Consider the following 21744-nt stretch of genomic DNA (forward strand, 5'->3'; position numbering starts at 1 on the left):
TAAAAAACCAAATCAATTTGTGCTTTTTTGAATTTTCTTTTCCAATTTATAAGAAATGTGATACAACCATCTATATATGTTCTGCATTATGTTTGTTAACCAATGCAACTAGAGTTTTATTGTTTTTTTACACGATTATATATTTGGTATACATTTTCAATTGAGAACGCATCCGCCACGTCGATTCTGGTCGGCATCGTTGACTGTTGTAAGTCTTCTATTCCATACCCGGCTGAAGAGGAATTTGATTCGCTCTTGCTTGGTAACACGGTCCATGGAAAACGCATATATGATCTACGTACACGTACAGTTCTTATCTAGAAAATGGACACTACACAAAAATATAGCTCGGCTAGAACAAACGCCATATGTACCATTGTTTGTCTGGTTTGTATTCTATGAAAACAAAATATTCATATATATATATAGATACCACAAAAACACGATCTTTACGAAATTTATCCCATTAACACCGTCGGAAAGCAATAGTTAATAACAGAGGAAAACTAAATACAACTCTCTTCGTACTCCAATCAACGTTTTAAAATCCTTCCAATCCGATTTGGTCGGTTTATCGTACAGCTTTTTCTTCCTGTCTGACTTTGTAGGAAAAAGGCAATCCGCCTATGCTTCTGTTACGGCATCATCCGCCAACCAGAAGAACTGTCTGATCTCGTCAATGTCCGACGGACGGCAATGGGGCGGTGTAGAACCACCGTCCACAAGCTTGTCCCTTAATGAGGCCATCGTGTGCGCGTTACGCTTCGACACTACAGCCAGATCGATCATAGGCGTTGGATAGTGTTCGCCTATCACACACCCATACTCGATCTGCTGCTCCCGGGAAGCTTTCCATGGTTCGTGTCTGAAAACAAATTACGAAGGTACGATCAAACCTAAACCATCCACAGGTGTTGCCGTGCGAGTTTACTTACACAAACTGTGCTGGATAATTGGCCAGCTCTGGCAGATAGCGTTTTACGTAGTCACCTTTCGGGTCGAGCCGGCGTGCGAGTGCGATCGGGCAAGTGCACTTGGATGAATCGAGTAATCGCTCGAAAGCGGATGACGATACCCACATCCAGTTGCCGGCACACACGGACCAATCAGCATCCAGCAGGTACTTGAGGAAATGTTGCAATCCTGCCTCCCAGCTTAACCAGAGTCCTCCGCGTGTGAGAAACCTATCGAAGTGAGGAAGTATAAACGGGGAAAAAGAAAGTTATAAGCAAACCAAATGCAAAAGGGTGGAATTATCAAGAATTTACCCCGTGTTAAACACACTGAAATAACCCTTCCGAAGTTTAAAATTGAAAATGAATTTTGTAGACTTTTTCTCCATTTCAATCTTTAAACCATACTGATCACGCAGACAGAACCATTTTTCGGAGGCTCTCTTTTGCGATTTTTTTTTTGATGAAATATTTGCGTAACACAACCCCAAATAAAGCTTCTAATTAACAACTATCTTCGACTAACTGGAAAAGCGTTACTGGACAAATCGAAGGTTGGGCCCGAAAAAAGGCTTTCGCTCCTGCACAGTTTCGTTCATTCATTTCGTTAAACAATATTGGCGCTGAGGTTGTAGTGTAGGTACTTTAGTTCAGCTTCAACCGTTTTCCATACATCAATCAATCAAGTAATGTATACCTCCAGCAAACACACTTTAATGCCACTGCGTCTTTCTTGAACAATCCGTAGCATGCATGAAACCGATCGATACAACGGGTCCGGATCAGAGTAGTGAATAAATTCTTCCACATTTGTATCCACGCATCCGTTCCCTAGCTGAATCAATCGTTCTCGATCGCGACAGTGGGCTGATGTGAGGTAAAACTAAAGATGCATAAATGAATAACCAACCCCAACTGCATTGCGATGATCGAAGCTTCCGTTCCATAAGACCGATCGTATCATAGAGGATCATTAACATAGCGAAGGAAGGCAGGAGCAGAAAGAATAACATCACTAGCCCTTGTTTTGCTGTGAGCAATTGATGCGTTGAATGCAGTCCTATGAATACGATTGAAACAACAACGTTTCAATTTAAACCTTAACACACGTGCAGCAAATACTTGTTCTAAGATATCAATGGAAAGAATTATTCTTCAAATTTTACCAAATCCACTTATTCCTCGATGCTAATAAGCCAGCCGATCCTATCAATGGCAACGAACGTCGTGTGGTTTGCTGTTTTTTTAACACGATCGACCATTGGCCCCAAGAATCAAGTGTTGTTTCTTATCGCACTACGGCTGTTGTACGATCACGGCACGAGAGACCCGAGTTTCGGAGTTAATGCATATTACGTTTTTTTTGTCATGTTCCAAGATTTCCAAGCTATGATAAGCTAAAACGCAGATGTCGTACCACCACCTGACCATAAAACCAACATCCCGAAAATATTCGCCAGTTTCTCTATGGCGGCAATAGATCGTACTTACGTCGCGGTAATGTTGCGCAATATATGATGCAGCCAACCTTCAGCCATCAGTTGCCGCATTGCCGCATCAATCATTGGAAAGCCCGTCCGGCCCTCCTTCCATCGCACAAGCGAATCATCCTCCGGCGAGTACCACGGAATGTTCAAGCAAATCGGATTGCGCTCCATCTCACCATAGTATGGATTTTGTACCGACATCGTATAGAAGTATTCACGCCAGATCAGCTGCCCGGTGATATGATGTCCGCCAGGATACTTAAACTGGCTGTGCGACTGTACCCTCTCGAACAGATCGTGCACACACCAGTAGAACATGCGCACGGACAGACAGCCAAAGCGGAGGGCGGCACTCATGGATGTTGCCGGGCCGAGAATTTCTGGTTTGGCCTGCGTTGGCAAATAGTAACCTTCGCGGAACGCTTCCTCTTCCTGCTTCAGCCGTGCGCCAAGCGCTTCGAGGGCACGCGTTTCACCGCCAATCCACTTCTGGAAGGCGATGTTCGCATTGCCTTCGTAGAAAATGCCAAAATCTTCCGGTGCCGGTATTTGCTGGCAAAGCTTCAGCTCCGAAGAAAGTATGGCCGGAACGCGGCCAAACTCGATGTATTCGAAATTCGGTGCACCAACCGGACGAGGTGGATCTCCAATTATATTGACGGTATGCTACAAAACAGAGATACAAATTTAGTTTGGGAAACCCATTTCCATCCTTGCTATAGTGTCCCCGCACAGCAGAGAGGCAGCATCTTACCAAAAACATTTGATACGTTAGCGGCGGAATGTCCCCATTCGTTTGTATCACCTCGTTCGGGTTCCAGAGCGTATGTGATACGTTCTCCACGCAACGGACGTCCATCTTTTGGCACAGCTCCGTCACGCCATCATCGCGCTCCTTCCAGATCGGTTCGCAGTCCTGCTCGAAGCATAGCTTCTTGATGTCCAGCTCCTCGAACAGTCGGCGAAGCACGGTTACGCTATCGCCCCGAAATACCAGCAGCTGTCCGCCGAGATCACGAAACTGCCGGTCAAGGTCAGCCAATGATTCCAGCAGAAACTTCATCCGGTTGTACCCAACGACGCGGGTGCCTAGTTAATCGTCAGCAAAGAAAGCACATGATCACACATTAATACTACCATCATGGCAAATGGATCGTGTCAAGGGACGGTCGGCACCTACCTGCACTTTCGCCATCGAATATAAAGATCGGAAACAGTTTCACCGCTTCACTGGAATGATTGATACAATCGCTCTTCAGCGCTTCCAGCAGGCTCGGATTATCGTGCAAGCGAAGCCCATGGCGAAACCATAATATATTATTGATAGTCATTATTTCACACGCACTTTACGCCTCCTAGCGGTCTCCCTGTTGAACCTCAGCAACTGCGTATTTATTTGCACAGGTAGAGTATAACTTAGCAGGATGCTGCAAACTCCAGAAAAAAAACAAGTTTTCTCACTATCGCAAAGAATCCACGGCGCAGGTGGGATATACCGGATATGATCTTCCTCTGAACGACCTTCTAATACTTCTGCACAGGTTGTGAAACTGTTCACACACGCGAAACGGTCCACATAATTTGCCCAACCTGAACTGGTTTATCAAATGGTGCGTGTTGTTTTTTCACCATCTGATAGTGTTGTTGTTGTTGTTGTAGTTCATGCGTCGCTGCTCTGCCGATGACAGCGGTACAGATCCCAGTAAACAAAGATTCTCCAGTATAGGCAACAAGGCGTTAACAAGGTACTTTGGTGGTGGAACATGCACGTTTCTATTGTGTTTCGTTTAATTTTGAACAGCAGCTAGTGTGGTGTGTAGATTTTTTTAGTTAGTCGCAAAAAAAACAAACTTTTCTTTAAAATTCTATAACCGCATGCAGCATCTCCCCGATGGCTCGTTAGGAAATGCGATACTAAAACAGGAGAGTGAGCAACAGTGGAGGCTGCGTGAATTGTTCGTAGCACCTGTTGGAATGTGCATGTCAGAAATAATTCCGCAGACGTTTCCTTTCAATTCTGGGCTAATTAAATTTATATGCAATGGTGTGTCTCGAGACAGGAGTTTAATTCGCTCCTTAACATTACTTGTGTCTCAAATTACTGATATATTAAAGTAATTTTACAAGTTGAAACACACCGAAACCCTTCCAGCTTCTTATGACTCCAACATACGCCCCTACATACGAACATGTAGCATGAAGCAATCTGTTCGTCGTATTTCCAATTTTGCTCGCATCTTAAAGCTTGGCGGTTCTTGTCTCTTATGTAAGAACACTTGTATCTCGAGGTGCTACTGTATTTCAATGTTCAATATTTTTGCTCGGTTAGAACGGCCTGGCCGTATCAAGACCTATTTTACCACGTAGGAGGATAGTCAGTCCATGCTACGGGGAGACGGTCCGGATGCGATTTGAACCCCAGTCCTGCCTGTGTGGGCCGGCGCCATTTATCACATACAACACCGGGCCACCCCAATGTTCAATATTATATTCACCGAATTAAATACAGATTGTATCTGGTCAATCTGACCAAATAAGCACAACAAAATGCCTGGTCTCAGTCATCATTTCCTTTTACGTATGCATAATTGGTATATCCTTTTACTTAGGCTAAAGGAAGCCACAGATGCCAATCACATTTGCTTAAAATGGAACCTTCAATAGTAAAATCCACTTCTGGCAACATCAGTCTATCTTTACACTCCACGCTATTCCAATGTTTCGAACCATTCTTTTTTGTACATAATAAATATTATGTTATAACTTAATTGGTTACAGCCCCATTACAATAGCAAATCGTAATCTAATGCTGGGTATGGTATTGTAATTGAAAGAAGAAAAAAACATACACATCACTAACACAATTCGCATTATGCGCCATCCTGCAGCGTAGCGTAAAGTACACGTGCACACGTGCAATGAACGGATTACTTGTCGTTACATTGTAGCTATACCTACTACACAGCGGGTGGAATGGGAAAATGTCTGCGATTGATACGGTTATAACACTCGGAGATGAAGTAATAAATGTTTATTTTAAATTGAATCAAATTTCTACCAGGATCGTAGATACCCTTGCAGCGCTAGACGACATACACGTCTTACATGCTCATTCTCAGTAACAAACGTCTTCTCAAACGTCACGTAAATGTCATTTTGGTATTATGACTTTCCGTTTGCCTCTCCGTTTGGCACATTCAGACGTTTCAAAAATCAATGATAACTTGATGTCCAACGGAAAGTTAAAAATTTGCATTACCTGTGCCAAACGGAAACCCCGTTAGAGAGAAAATTTTCCGTCAGCCGAAAGCAACGGAAAGTACAATTTTCTTGAGAATTGATTATAAAAAAGTGAATACGGAGGTGTCCAGTTCTTTTGTAACTCATTATTAACATGAAATACAACAGTGGTGATGAGATTTGCGACTTCAAAACTCAAATTTTGTTAAAAAATCATACAGTTGCTTCTCTCGACGAACTGCTATTTTAAATTTTGTTTATGGTTTTCATCTTGACAGATTGATTGATCCAAGAAAAAAGTCGATGAAGCTTTCATCGACTCTAACGGGTGTGCGGAATGCAAATTTGCTTCCCGTTTGGTTAGAGTGTTTGTGACGGAAAGTTTCCCGTTTGTTACTGAGAATGAGCATGTTAAATGGCTCTATTATTTTGCTGCCTTTTCACTATGGCAACAGCACTTGTAATGATTCCCACTAGCTTGTTCCACACGAAACTTGACTTCCTTTATACGAGAAACCACAAATTCAACTGACTTCTTCCACTGGTAGGTATGTAATGCACCCTTAGGCATCGAAGTAGCCGTATAGGCACATGCGCGGACTTTGTGAACTTGCTCATCCTGTTTCTTAATTTTGACGCATTGTTCTTAGTTTGTTGCTTGTTATTATAACAACTACCTGCTTTACGGGTACTGAGGTTACTCACCTCAAACTCTCCCATACTTTATGAAAAATCTCATTACCGAATCCATCATCCGAACCGTCTGGTCTGGTCTTTCTTAGGATGATTTTTTGCAAAACTCTAGCCTAGAGGGTATGCTGAATCGTGGGTCTTCAGTTGTGTTTGGTTAAATTTTGAAAGCTCCTTAGTGCAATATGCTGAGGGAACACTGATGGAGCATAGTTAATAAAAAAATAGCTTACATGGACTGTTATGTACTTTGAACTCTTCGCAGCTTTCGAGACTATCGTATCGTACACGCTTAACGAGCTAGATCATTTTGTCTGATGACATGACCTGTCCATCGCAGTCTGACGATTCTAATTTACTTTGGGGAACTTATTGATTTTACGTTTTATAATGCATATGTTTCTGTACATGTAATTTGTTTATTTGCGTTCATCTAAACTGCTTCTTTGCAATCCATTTGATTGAACCATTTGGAGATTTTTCGTTCAAGGATAAATAATAGATTAGGCTTCGCTTCATTTCATTGTGTTTGCATCCATGTCACGGTGCGATCGGTTTCAGAAATTTGGATCAGAACATCAGCTTTAAAACGTTGCCGTTATGCAATTTTGAAGCAGAATCGTAAAAGATTATGAAAGACTTTCCTACCAAGTTTTTATGTCGACACGTACTTGCTATGCTGACTAACAATATATGTCACCAGAAACCCAAAGTACACCCCTCGAGCGTGTAAAATTCAATCATAAAACACAACTAGAACTTTGAAAAGAGCTAAACGGACACGGACACGCTGTTTCAAACACTACGGAACGTAAATTAAAAAGTTTTTAACTGACACTGACAGCGGCGAAATATCTCGTCAAATTGATTTGACAATTAATGGCCGGACCGTGTAGTTAGGTCTTTTGTTTTCTAATAATAAGTCGTTTGTAAACAGGTACACTTCGCATCGAAACATGTAGAAAAACAAAGTTGTTTCTTAAAAATTATAAAAGTTTATTTACTTCACGAGTGACGAAACATTTTAATTAAAAACCACAAATTTAATTTTGACAACGTCAGTTTGGCAACACGGACTGGAGCGGAGTAGATCGGTTTGTTGTTCCGCAATAAACAGCCCAACACTACACTACCTCCGTCTATGTGTATGAGCGTGTGCATGCGTACGAACTTTGTGCTGATGTATCGTGAACAAACGAATATTTCGTCGAGAATTTCTACGTGCGTGATTCACGGAAATTGTGCCCCGTTTTATACCGAACTGGTTCATTCAGTGTGAGTTTCAGTGTTCAAGGATCGTTGGTTCAAGGAAGAAATAATAGAAAATTCAATAGAAGAAGTGCACACATACACAAGGCGCACTGCGTCACCGTAATTAAGCTGTACTTGACGTTCGTGGTCCATTTTCGTAGCTGCTCTTTTAGCGAAACCAGACGGGCTGAAAACGGTGCCAAAAGACAAAAGCGTAGTATCAGGAAGAAATATACAAACTCAGTATTTGTGCAACCCACCGATCTCACATCATATTTATCATACGCTTTTTCCTCTGCCCAGGAGTGGATTGCATTTGCGAAAATATGCTTCCATTTCCTCCATTATGAATACTTGCCAAGCGGAGTAATTTTGTGCAGCGGGCATGATGGTGGTGTGCCTGTCTGGTATCAAGTTTTTCCAAAAAAGGGGGAGCCCTTTACTGCCATGGTGTTAGTTTTGTACTTGGCCGCCCTTCTCTGGCGGTTTGTCACGGAAGGATGGGCAGCGACGATTGGCATAAGGGAACAAAAAACTCGTCAAGTTTGCACATTTTTACTTCCGTTTCTTAAATCGCAAAGCTTTTAATTCCCATACGCCCAAAAACCAAGTGCGCTCCGGCAAAGACTCCTTTCGAAAATTCCCAGTACCATCGGTCCGCCTCCCTCACCCTTACCCCTTTTCGAGATCAATGGCTCTTTTGAGTGTGCCGTTTTTTTTTGTTATTTGCGATTACTGGTGGTAGTGCAAAGACGAACCATACATAAATGTGAAAACCCATACACACGCGTATTACGCGGCTGGAACTTGCCATCGTTGTCAATCGGGAAATTGAGGGCACCGGTTTTTTATTCGGTTGCGAATGCATAACCAGAAGCCCCTGGCGATGGGTTAGTATAGAGCAGAAAAGTGCAGTGGGAAAATGTCTCGCCTAGTGACACTGGGCTACTAGAGATGTCCAAAACGGGCGTGCGGCGAGCAATATTGGTCGGCCGTCTTCTTTTGTTGTGTTTGGATATTCGCCCATCTAGTAGGCCTTTGCACAATCTGTTCATGCATGGCGGTTGAAGATTGAACATTATTTCTCGAATGGAAAAGCGGTGACCATTCCGTCCTTCCTTGGTGGGCGTGGTGTGGTGATGGGAAAAAGTAAAAGTAGGCAGGTGTTGGGAATAGCTTCAGCAAAATGAACATTTATGTTTTCTCCATGAAAGGCTACATTGTGACGTATTTGCAGCAAGTTTGTGTGCGTGTGTGTATGTGTGTGTGTTGTTTGTTTGTAGGAATGTGTGTTGGGATCCGTGCTTCCTTGTGTGATGTACCTGCATCGAAAAACCAAACCGGTTATCAAAGAAGTATGATTAGGAAGTAATCGAAGATGTACCAATAGGCATCGTAACCGAAGCAATAGAAAGGAAACGAAGCCGGATCAAACGGTAGAATGAATAATGGTACTTTGCAGTATAATAAGAAGAGCTCAAAATCTATTACGTTGAGCGAGAATTCGCTGAATGTGTGTGTATGTGTGCGTTCGCGTGTGCCTCTGTTCGATGTGTTTGTGCATCTTGAATGTTACCACACATATCCTCGATCCGTAGCACTACCGTAAGCGTAAGAGAAAAAAAGGAAACCCCATCGTCGTTGTTCTTTCCGGGTTCGGCTAATGTGAAAAAATGAGCACACACCGTCAGCCCAATACAAAAATAACATAAAATAACTTTAGTTCGCCTGCTGCTGGTAGTCGCAAATGTCAAAATGGTTTCGTATAGTACTATGTCACCACAAAACGTTCTTTTCAATGCTTTGGGGATGTTTTTTGTTTTTATCTGCGTTTTAGGGCAAACAACCGGTGAAACCCCGTTCTTTGCAGTTGGTTTATAGCAAACGATATGGAATCGTGCCGCACTTAGAGCGAAATAGATTTTGCCAACATCGTCTGCACCGTGCAATAGAAAAGAAAAACTCCCATGTACACACTCAAGGTAAAAAGAAATCTGCAAGGGTACAAGTATCATTAATAACGCATATGTTGGTGTGTGTAGTGCTTGTGATAAAGGGAATACGGTGCATGGAACGAAAACCCGTGTAGCTGTGTGCAGTGTGCGTTTTAATATTTTTTTCTTCATAATTAACGAAACGAAATGGTGGATGCAAATATTATGTAAATTTATCATTTTCATTAATGATATTTGGTGAAGATAGTATAAGTGCTCAATGCTACAGTGAAAACCATGTCTGGCAAGTGATTTTTTTTGGGCGCATTGTTTTTAATAAATAGTAATTGTGTTATCAATATTGTTCAAATAAGTGCGTCAAGTAAAGCTTCCAATTCAATTGCTCTTGCTTGTTCTATGTTTCCGATTTGTACTTATTTGTGTGCGTGGCCGTGTGCTTGTATGCTGCTATACCTACTTCTGCATCGATTTTGTGAGCATCATAAACAATAACACAGCAACCTTCTCACACGGGCGCAAATCGCAGTAGGAGGCTTGTTTTCACAAACCAGAGTCGGTGCGTGTGTTGTGCCTCAGTGTGTGTGTGTGTGTGTGTGCTAAAGTGTACTTTACTGGTGATCAAGAACGATCTGTCAAACTCGATTATCTTACCTCGTTCTGTACAACAATCAAAGTGAACATTTGTGTTTTAATATTCCTAATATTGCATTCTTAAATTTCTTATATTTTTGTGTATTATGTAGTGCGAATATATAAACAGTGCTATTGCTGAGTGTACTGGTTTGGCAAGTGAAATCTTTCCTTAACACAGAAGAAACTTCGAATTAACAATCATAGGGATTCAACAAGCAAAACGATTACAGCCCATTTGGAACGCGGCACACTGTGTCCTCAAATCGGTAACAATCGGAAAAGCGGTTACCTCCATTTACCCATCTCGTCCTGCAGACCGTGGCCGTTTCCGTTCACATTCGTCCGCTTCTCGCAACGTGTGCCCCTCTCCTGCCCGGTACGGGGTGTGGTGAGAGGAGGCACTACACCATCCTACCCCGGTCCGGTTGTCCGGCACGATGGCGTGCCTGAATACGCTGAAGCTAGAAATAAAAACGCTCGAGCAAGTCTTCCCGAAGAACCATGAACGGTTCCAAATCCTTAGCGCCACGGTGGACGAACTGTGCTGCCGCTTCATCGGTCGCAACGGCAAGCAATACGTAATCCATGCCAACATTACGGTAAGTTAGGGAACATTGTCATTTTTACTACATTTTTTTTTGATAACATTTAAGGAAATCAATGTCTAAAAGAGGCAATGAACGACCGTTATGAAGAACACAATGCTGGCGAATTAAAAAAATTCTTTTGAAGAGCATATATCCCAATTAGTAATAAGAGGATCATTTATCAAAATATGCATTACTTAAAAACTAATCACATTATTTGAATATAGATAGGGGAAAAAATGAACCAAGATATTAGCCAATGTTTAAAGTAAAAAATGTATTATTGTAACACAGGAGATTCGTAGGTGTGGAAGAAGGCTAGAATTCACATGTTAGTTTTGTCAATTATATATTATACATTATTACATTATCTTCATAAAATATGAACAATATCATATTCTAAACGTTTTATTAAGGACCATTACTTTATTGTTGCGATTTTAATGTAAACTTGTTATCAAAAGATGAGCGAAATGAATAAATTCTTGAAGTTCCAGGCAAGGTATTCGAGAATTCTGTCGATACATTTGTATGTTTAAAGACACTGCAGGCTTATACAGTTACAAATATATGATCTTTTGTCCAATATGTATTGCATCATATAAGAAACAATTTTAGAGATCCGTCGATTTAGTGACCGTTAAGTCCTGCAGCTACAGGACAGGATTATTCAATTAAAATAACAAAACAGTGTTGGGCCCTATTATCAGACATAGGCTGATTGAATATTGTAATCTTTAACACAACCGGTTCCATTTGAGCTACAATTTCAAAAGGTCTTTATTCTTCTTTACACAATACTTATTCGTCAGCTTTTGTTAGTTTGAATAACAGCCGGTAAATAATTATGACAAACCAAATCGATAATAGTTAAAATACGAAGATACAAAGAAAGAGTTCTTTAATTGTTGTGTCGTTTTCCAGCAAACTGCGACCAAGTCTGCTGGAAAACCATCTGTTTCTTCTGAGTCTATAAAAAGAATTCTTAAATTCTTAATTGAAATAAATACTTTTGTATACTTTGGTTTGACTTTCATATTCAACCATGCGTGCTTAGAAGTCCAATCAATACTTAATTCAAGGAAATCCGGCTAAGACGCACACGGACAACTTCAATATTAACACAATTGTTTATTCTTTAAATAACATCAAAAGTTTCAAATATGTTTGCTTCAAATAAATGCAGCTAAATATGAAACCATTCTTTAGTTTAACCAGCATCTTCCACATTAATCGTTTTCGTTTTTTTTTATCAAAATAATGTTTCATTCGTTCATTTACATTTGTATTCTACAGAAACAGATTTTTTTTATTTGTCCGTTCGTATGCGTTATTGCGTTGTTGTAAGAAGTTATGTAAATTTCAATTTCAACTTTTCGCACGCGTGTTTGGCATTGGGAAAAGCAACAAAGAAAAAGAAATAGTAATATGTTTGTAAGAAAAATATAAACTTGCATGCATCGATGGAATAGTATTGCGAGGCAAAGTATTTCCAAATTTAGGTCAATTTCAGTCTCTTCCTCAATTTCCATGCGGGAGAGGGTGAAGAATACCGCTAGAGGTCATGATGCAATGATGATGATAGGCAACGAAAAGAAGAACATTTCGATGTTTCGAAGTTTTGTAAGGTCAAACTTGGAGCAAGCAGCAGGGACCTTTCTAGCTTTTAAACGAGTGATTTCCTGCCGGTAGAATGTTCTTACATTTTGTAAAAGGAATGTTAGTTTAAATTAAATTAATTATAGCACGTTCTAATAGTATATTCCATGTTAATAACAATTTCCAATTTCATAGAGCCATACAGTTTTGATATTATGAACGTAAAAAGGTGCAATACCATTGTTTACTCATGTTGAAAATATATTAAGTGCGTGAAACAGCGAAGTAAAACAAATCAGAAAGAATAACAGATGGAACTTGATGCTTTTATCCACATTCCGAAGATTGTTGCAGACAACAAAGTTTTTTTTCGATCAAAGAATGCACGGAACACAGTTGTCATAGTAGCCAATTCTCGTTCTAGCATTTTGTATACTTTTTTTTAAGTTACTTCCCCACTGTAAACAAACTGAGATCAAGTCATTTCTTTTACCGGGTTGTGTGTTTTTCCTAGTTTATTGAAAAGGTGAATCGAATTGTAGAAGTTCATAATTTGCTAATTCCTTATCAGCTGTTTCAGTTAGGTTAACTTAAAGTCTATTCACTTTTGTTACATTCTTTTACAACATCCACGGATTGTCCACGGATTGGTTAGGACACTTTGTTTTTTCTTAAGGTTGGAAATAGACGAAGCGAGATTTACGCGGATCGAGTAATACGCGGCTAGTTTATACCAGATTTAGCCCAGTTCAGGTGTCAAATTTGCCGCGCCTGCTATCGCGCCCGCGTTTCCGCAGAGTTGTTGAAGTGCAGCAACTCTGCGTTTACTCGGTAGCGAGATCGATGACATAAAGAGTTGTTTACAATTTTGTTGATGATTTTCTGGTTAAGAAGAACCAAAACATAAAGATTTCGCTACAAGGACTAAAAACTACAACAAAAAGAGTAGGTTTATAGCTGCAGTAAATAGATTTTCTTAAGCTATTGGCACTGGGTACGCGGTTTGGTCCATACACGAGGCGCGGTTTACTCGCCTGTTTGACCGACGTTATACCAAAATTGACACCCGCGTATTACTCGATCCGCGTAAATCTCGCTTCGTCTATGTCCAACCTAACATTCGTGTGCTTTACGATAGTGATACGATCTCTGATCGTGGGGAAAAATAGAAAATTATTATAACTATTTCTGCTATTTCCTACTAGCCAGGTGTCCGGAAAACAAAGCTCATTATGGAATTTTCTTTCTTTCTAATTCTTTTCTTTCTTTGTAATTTCTTTTATAGTTCGAAAAGTTTAATCTTTTTTAAGAGTTTGAAATTTTCGGCTTTTTTGTGCATTGATATATGGAAGGAGCATTTGGAGAAACGCCCTGATAAGTTTTCAAAGCGTTAAACACTTCTGGAAAGTGACGAAAATTGCGTGAATTGTAAAAATGATCCGAAAATCAAGTTTCCCAAAAAGCGCAGACCTGCTACTGTTACCTACATCGCTATAAAGCGTTATGGTTTGTAACACATTTTTGTTGTTGTTAATTATACTTTGAATGTTATCAATGTCAGATTTTGTTTTAAGCATTCATCAAATATAGTGAAATTATGTTTAATGAAATGCTGGATAAAAATGTAGAAATTTGTTTGCAACATGTATTTAAGCTTCATTAATCTAATAGAAGATTACATTGGCTCAACATTTGGTTATCAAACGATGGTGATAAAATTACCCAAGCATCTTTGATAATAAACCGGAACAAGTGTAAAGACAAATCATGCACATTAGGGCAACTCATCATGTTTCTACTGGTGTTATTGACCTTTTTTGATGTTCCAGCAAGGATGCTCCTTTAGCTGAGACCACCGGATGTGGTTGGAGAATAGGAGAAAACAAGCTTGTGTTTTTCTTTGTGTCTGGCAACACTAATATTGATTGGCCAGATGTTGGACGACAGGGTTTTTTACACACGTTGTAATAAAATGGGGAAAACATCGTTTCTGAAGATTTACTCCTCCTTCCAAAATTAAAAAAAAAGAATCTCTCTAACTGCACTAAATTCAGTTATCTGAAGTGGCGGTACAAATTTATTTACATAGCGAAGTACTGTAGAATGTCTCGATTATCCGGAGTAGCTGCGGAACCGGCCTTATCGATTTCCACCGATAACCGGAACTGCAACTTATTATGTGTCTTATACTAGTGTAATATTTAAATTCAAGAAACAAATGTTTTTTTTGTGTGAATTTATTATTCTATTATTATTCCTATTGACCGAGTTTAAAATCTTTAACTCTTTGGAGAAAATTTAATTTGATGGAAGTTTTTTTATAATCTGACATTCATGATTTTGATGCTCTTTATTTGTAACACCGCATGCGGGCTATTATTTTGACAATTGATGCACAATACGAATGGAGCGTAATGATCAATGGTCATACTGTATTTGTATCTAATTTAGATAATTGTAAAATCAGATAATACGTAACAATTATCAAAATAAATAGAATGGGACAATTAATAGATAAAAGTAATTCTTCATATTTATGATTTGGTTAGCATTTATATTAGAGTAAATCATTGTAAAATGGAAAAGGTTTTGTAATATTGGAAAAAAATCAATAATATTTCAAAAATGATTGTTACTCAAAGCGCAGCTACAACAGTAAAGTTCGAGCTGCCACAGTCTATCGTTTAAATAGAACCTTGCAAACGTTCAACGCGATTGTGCAGTTGTTCAAAGAACAAACGATGATCAGCCAAAAAGTAAATATTGTGGGTTTGATATCTCGGTACAGCATGTAGGTACTTGCCGAATGTCTAGGATACAGCGAAAAAAAAGCCTACAGTACAAACTAGATATAATCATCGATATATTAGCAAACGATATAAAATCGAACCAAAAACTACTAAGGTTTTTGTGAGGTCTATCAAATGATATCAAACAAAAATCTAACCAAATGTATGTATCAGGCTTAAAATACATTAAAGTACAAAAAGCTAACTAAAAGCAACTGATGTTACAAACAACTAACAAACGTATAATTAATGTAAAAAAGTATAAAGATAAATAGAATGTAGCCATATTGGCTCAAAGCCTGTTTAAATTTTTTTTAAAAAGTAAAGTTGGTGACTACTAATCCGCATTACGCCAGTTGATCAGAAGCTACCAAATAATCGATATTTTATTGAATTTACGCAAAATCTACATGTGTAGAATATTTTAGAACATGTAGCATTTTAGTTGTGATTTGATATGAATTGTCGATAAGGAAGGTATGTCTTATTACTAATATACGTACCAATATGCCCAATAAATTGAATCACACATCACAAACAACCAACTAAGAATATTATATAGATCAAAAAGTTTATGAGAAGGAATACATTTTTTTGCTTTGAAACGATTAATCTGAATGATCAACCCTGCAATAATATGTGAGATGCGACCTAAGGAATAGTCAAGAAAAAGGTCTTTCTCTATCGGGGATCTGGTACGGCGGGATGTGAGCCATCAACAACAAAATATTAATAATTTTAACGTATATTTTGTAGAACAAATGATAATACGAATAAATGGTAATTGTCTATTTCTTTCTTTTATTACCAGGAAACGTATCCATCCACGCCACCAGTATGGTTCGCAGAAAGCGAGGACACAAGTATTAGCAACGCTGTACAAATATTAACGAATACGAACGGTTTAGATAATCATGTTGTAAATCAGGTAAGCAAAACAAAACGAAAACAGAATCTGTGGAGGAGGCTTCCAGTTCGAATGGTATAGTGTAAAACCGTCCATTTATCTCAACTTTTCAAACAACCAGGTACACATACTGTTACGCGAACTTTGCCGGCAGCACACGGTTCCACTACCTCCCGATCTGGAAACGCTGAAGAAAGCCTTCCAGCCGAATGGTGGAGCAGCCGGGGCACACCTACATGCAGCCGCCCATCTCCAGCATGGCATGCCACCGCAGCAACTACTTTCGGCGCACCAGCAACAACAGCAGCAACACCAGCAGCTGCAGCTGCAACAGCAGCAACAGGCGATCGATGAGATCGACTCCGACTGTGATGATATCGAGGATGTGGTAGGCGAAAGCGACCAGGAAAGCGAAGGCGAAGAGGATTTGCCCCTCGAGATGGACGATGGCCGTAGCACGGCGAAGGTAATATTAAATGAGTGGGAATTGATGTTAAATTGCACTACCGGAGCTGCAGGAACTTCGTGCTCAACCTTTTGCATTAGTATTTAGATAGGAAAGGGTTGGCCCTTAGATAGACCTAGAGAGGGGCCTATCACTCCGAATTTGCAATTCGAGAGCTGTAAATATATTGCTTCACTTGCCCAGGGAAATTCTTACAACATTCCTGCTTCACTTGCCCAGGGAAAGTCTTACAACATTCCTGCTTCATTGTTTGTGTTACTATTTAGCTTATGTTTTGCATTCCGATTGTTATCAAAATGACCTATATATACATTGAATATCAGTACGTAAGGAGCTAGACATAGATATACCGGAGGGAAAAATTGATGAGTCTAAGGGTTGGCACCATTTGTAATGAAAATATCGACGATTATCATTCTACCATCATCTTTGTTCCCATTGTAGAAGGACGAAATGGAAGTAGAACATTTAGCAACATTGGAAAGATTAAGACAAACGCAACGGCAGGATTATTTGAAGGTGAGTATGGTATCCTGTGTTGTTGGTACGGATTCCCCGACCAAATATTGTTCGATCTAACGCCCACATTATCACCTATCCCGCAGGGTTCCGTGTCTGGTTCGGTGCAGGCGACGGATCGACTGATGAAGGAGCTGCGCGACATCTACCGGTCGGATTCGTTCAAAAACAATATGTACTCGATAGAGCTAGTAAACGATTCCATCTATGAATGGAACATCCGTCTCATGTCGGTCGACCCGGACAGTCCGCTGCACAACGATCTGGTACTGCTGAAGGAGCGCGAAGGCAAGGACAGCATACTGCTGAACATCATGTTCAAGGAGACGTACCCTTTCGAGCCACCGTTCGTGCGTGTCGTGCATCCGATCATATCCGGTAAGGTCACGCCGACATATAGATAGGGTTGGGGATGAATATCCTAACTAAGGACAAGTGTTGTTTCTCCCACAGGCGGCTACGTCCTGGTAGGTGGTGCCATCTGCATGGAGCTGCTCACGAAACAGGGCTGGAGCTCGGCTTACACCGTGGAAGCGGTCATCATGCAAATAGCGGCCACACTAGTCAAGGGCAAGGCGCGAATACAGTTCGGCCCTACGAAGGTGAGAAATTTAATACGCACGTGTGTGTCGACGGCTTAAAATACGATACCACTCCGCGTGTGTGTGTGTGTGTTGCAAGACGAGCCGGACGAACCTGTTTTTTGTACAGTACAGTTCGCACGCAAAACAACCACTAATCGAAAATCAGTCTCTTTCACAGGGTCAGTACAGCTTAGCTAGAGCGCAGCAAAGTTTCAAATCGCTCGTGCAAATCCACGAAAAGAACGGATGGTTTACACCGCCCAAAGAGGACGGTTAAGGAGCCGGCAATACGACGATCAGAGAATGATGGCGGGCGCGCGCACCGTTCTTTGCTGTTTTGGTTGCTGCTACACAACGGTCCACGGTGCAAGATGCAGCTCGTAACACGGCCACAGGACAATGAATACTAATGTGCGCACCAGCATTCGGTAGCGTTTGTTAGATTCGGACGATAAGCTAGAGTGGCATTTGTGAGTGTATAAACCCCGTCGATCATGCCAAGGATGTGTGCAGAATGTCCTGGGCGTAAGGTTAACGAACCACAGTAGCAGCGACATATAAACAGCAACAAAAAAAAACCCGGAATGCGATCGCATCTTCTCTTTTCCTGCTTCTAAGCATACGTTCTCGTTCTTTAAGCTTTTAGGTTTGTAGACTTAAGTGTACATGCGTAAGTACGAATCGGCAAGAAGGCACGCGGGATGAACGCAAACACTCAGTCCCGATGCGATATTGAATGATGCGTCTAACAAAATGTATGTGTGTGTGTGTCTGTTTGTATGTGTGAATGTGCGTGAGATTGTATGAATGTGAAGATGCTCTCGAAAAAAAAACTGTTTTGGACGAGACGACGGCAAGTAATGGGAGGGCGCACACTAATGAAATGCAGCTATAAGTAAGGATAGGGAAATGAACGGAGAGAGGCATACTGTTTGAAATACTGGAGAAAAGGGTGTTAATATCACGTGTCAACAATTTTTGTTTGTAACATTACGCAGATAACACCACCATATTCAATTCAAGCACACTAAAACCGATAGCTGAGCAAAAACCTGAGAAAAATAGAAGAAGGGATTGTGTATGAAATAGATAGGATTTCGATCGAATCGATCGATCGGCCACAGCGCCTAGGCGTTCTGTTTGTGTGCGTGTGCGTGTGTTTGTACGAGAAAACACGGGCATTCTAATAATTCTAATTATTTGTGGTTTTGATATTATTTTCTTCTAGCAATCCATATAGAGCGAACCGCCGTGTGTCCTCTTTTCTTCCCTTTTTTTTCGCGATAATCGTTTTTAGTAAACTTGTGTTCATCGCTTGTAGTGTAATGGAGACATTTAGGAATGAACAAGGCACAGTGATAAGCGGCATTAAACGTGACTTGGTGTGTGTATCAAAACGCTTATATGTTTTGTTTAGACAGATTTTCGGAAGGAATTCTTTCGATCGGAATCGTTTTTTTTTTTGTTTTTGTTTTACCCGTAGTTTAGCGTTGTCCTCAAGACAATATTTAGACTGACATGAACAGTACACTAGCTATATGTTCCTTTTCAATTTGTAGTCTTTTCTTTCTTCGTGCAGCTTTCCGATGAGCTTTCGAAAAACGGAATTTTTAATGATTTTCTTTCACCCCAATCGTGTACTAACTTGCAGACCAATGTTGCAGGAATGCTGTGAATGAATTTTGTAGAAAGTAGCAATTAACACATTTTTTTTTGGTATGTTTTTGGCAACATTTGCCGGAAAATGCAATCCGAACAGAGTTTTTACTTTTCCCTGTTCTGTGTCGAAACTTTTGTTTTAACCCCTTCACACGGGAAGCCGGGAGGACGTTCAGCTCAACATAATCTTAAACATATTTAAGAGATTTTATGTGTAATTTTCCATCGCTTCGGTAAACCGATAAAAGAACAACAGAAATTCACAATTTATAACTCAAAATAGCAATCAAACAAAGAAGTGCACACTGGAAAGGAATGCGTTTTTCTGCCTCCACCCCCTCCCCACTGGTGGCATACTAAATGGAAAGAATTCTGCAAACACGGAAGCTAGCCTCTGAACTGTAACGAAACAAATTAAAGTTCTTTGTTTCGTTCCGTAACAGCAATATCAAAGTGCAACGTTTTGTGACCGCAGGTAAATTGTTAGCAGGAACTTTTGAGAGCAGTCGCCAAACATACTAAAACCATTTTCACACGAAGTAGTTATTCCAGTGTCTAAACCATTTTCACAGCCCACCAGCGCCCACAAAGTGTTTGCAAAAAGAAGGAAAAACAATATTAAGGTTTTTACACCGCATTCAGTGCTCGTCTGCCGGAAAATTCGTTTGTAAAACGTCGAGACATTCAGTAAACGGTTTATCTTCGGTTCGGTTTAACTGGCAAGCTGACTAGAAGATGCTCCCGGTGGCCATTTACTTGCGGTCAACAGCAACATTTGTGAACGATGGTGAACGGTTTTCGGTGATGCCGCTCGTACGTCGTCACCAAAACGTGCAATTGTGTACAGTAAACAAGAATAGCAGTAAAGAGTAATTGCAAAATTAGCAGTAAAATATGCAACGGGGAGTGTAGCAGCGGACTCGTCGTCCGTCGTGCGCGGCATCTGAGGAAAACTGAAATGTTTTATAATAAATCTAAAATGGAAAGCATTATGGATCTTTGTGTTCTGGTTCCATTCGGACTGTGAGATATGTAAAATAGGGAAATAAAAGCAACAAATCTTATAGAAAAAAAACAACAACAAAAACACACACACATTATGAGGTGAGATTAAAGTAAACAAAACAAAACTTATTCTCGATTAAAGAAAATGATGATATAATAATGCGCAATCGGAGCAGGGCGATCCCGCGACGCCCCATCTCGTGCATGTGTGTGTGAGAATGGAATGTGCGAGTGAAAGTATGTTAAGTTGAGTGGCAAGTGGAGATAAAAATAAGAATAATAAAAGAAAAACAAAACAATAGTTTATATATAATTAAAAGTACGAGTATATATAAAGGTATATATATATATATTGGTAAATAACGAAATAATAAATTCAAATCTTTCATCAGAAAAGAACCATACAAAACCGGAACAAAAACTTTTTCATCCAAATGTCACATGTTTATTCTACCTTTACGTTTAAAAGGGTTTTAATTACACTAACGGCAGCGCTGGAAGTCTCCATATAGCCTCGGTTGTGGTTGGGAACCAGTTTGTTTCCTACAATTTACTACATGAAATCGTCCGTGCGCGGTTAATATCACTAAGCCATGCATTTAGAATAGAGATCACGATTGCACCATTTTCTCATCACTTTCGGTGCAAATAGCAAATTATCGATGTCGACCACACTGTACTTCAGGGGTCTTCTCCAAACTACGGCCCTGAGGGTTCCTTTATGTTGAATTCAAAAAAAATGATAAAGGGAGTGTTTTCTTTAAATGAAGTTTTAACATTTATTGCAATAAAAATGCATAATATAACGTTTCGAGATAAAATACGAAAAACATTACGGCGAGAGTATATGAAGGGACAATACATTGATCAAATGTACACCAAAACAGGATATTTTAACAATCCACAGTTGGATTGTCTCTTCCTTCTTCTTTCTTGGTCTGCTCATGATCGAGCATGGCGTGAAGAAAAGGTCAGGTCGCCAATATGTTTCCAGGATCGCCGACAGGATTGACTCCACCTGATCCAACCAACGAGCTCGCTGTGCTCCTCTAATTCTCGTACCGAAGGGCGCTAACGAGCACCTTCCTGGAGGGGCATGAATCCGGCCTCCTCATCACGTGCCCCAGTCATCGTATTCTTCCGACTTTGACAACCGACAGGATATCTGCACCGCCAAACAGGTCAGCTAGCTCGTGGTTCACTCTCCTTCTCCACACGCCCTGTTCGCAAACACCGCCAAAGATAGTTCTTAGCTGCCGCCGTTCAAAAACGGCAAGTTTCGTTGGCGTCCACCATTAGCAAAGTCCAAGACTCGTACCCTTAGAGGACTACTGGAGGTATCAGTTAGCGATATATCGTGCATTTCGTGTGTTGCTGGAGTCTTCTAGATCGCAAAGTTTGTGGAGCCCGTAGTAGACAC

General features: G+C 40.4%; 3 protein-coding genes across 5 annotated transcripts in view; 2 read left to right on the forward strand and 1 right to left on the reverse strand.

Annotated features, from left to right (window-relative positions):
- The window catches only part of LOC125761236 (N-acetylglucosaminyl-phosphatidylinositol de-N-acetylase), an 86761-nt gene that overhangs the window by 35727 nt on the left and 29290 nt on the right, over positions 1-21744 (forward strand). The window lies entirely within an intron of this gene.
- On the reverse strand, positions 76-4268 carry LOC125761224 (cryptochrome-1). Its single transcript, XM_049422157.1, has 5 exons — positions 3621-4268; positions 3195-3529; positions 2445-3106; positions 936-1184; positions 76-865 (listed from the first exon to the last, which is right to left on the reverse strand). Exons 1-5 carry the CDS (start codon positions 3769-3771, stop codon positions 625-627), a joined length of 1638 nt encoding a protein of 545 aa, XP_049278114.1. The 5' UTR covers positions 3772-4268; the 3' UTR covers positions 76-624.
- On the forward strand, positions 7490-20311 carry LOC125761231 (ubiquitin-conjugating enzyme E2 Q2). Of its 3 annotated transcripts, none has more exons than XM_049422166.1 (8): positions 7490-7649; positions 10320-10808; positions 15996-16112; positions 16213-16557; positions 17002-17076; positions 17163-17454; positions 17530-17678; positions 17827-20311. In XM_049422166.1, the coding sequence occupies exons 2-8, from the start codon at positions 10647-10649 to the stop codon at positions 17935-17937; spliced, it is 1251 nt and encodes a 416-aa protein (XP_049278123.1). In that variant the 5' UTR covers positions 7490-7649; positions 10320-10646; the 3' UTR covers positions 17938-20311. The 3 variants fall into 3 exon arrangements, with proteins under 3 accessions (XP_049278123.1, XP_049278124.1, XP_049278125.1); XM_049422167.1 differs by having other exon boundaries at positions 7490-7645; XM_049422168.1 differs by having other exon boundaries at positions 7491-7649; positions 17839-20311.

The sequence above is a fragment of the Anopheles funestus genome, chromosome 2RL (assembly GCF_943734845.2).
Source record: "Anopheles funestus chromosome 2RL, idAnoFuneDA-416_04, whole genome shotgun sequence".
Taxonomy (NCBI): Eukaryota; Metazoa; Arthropoda; class Insecta; order Diptera; family Culicidae; genus Anopheles; species Anopheles funestus.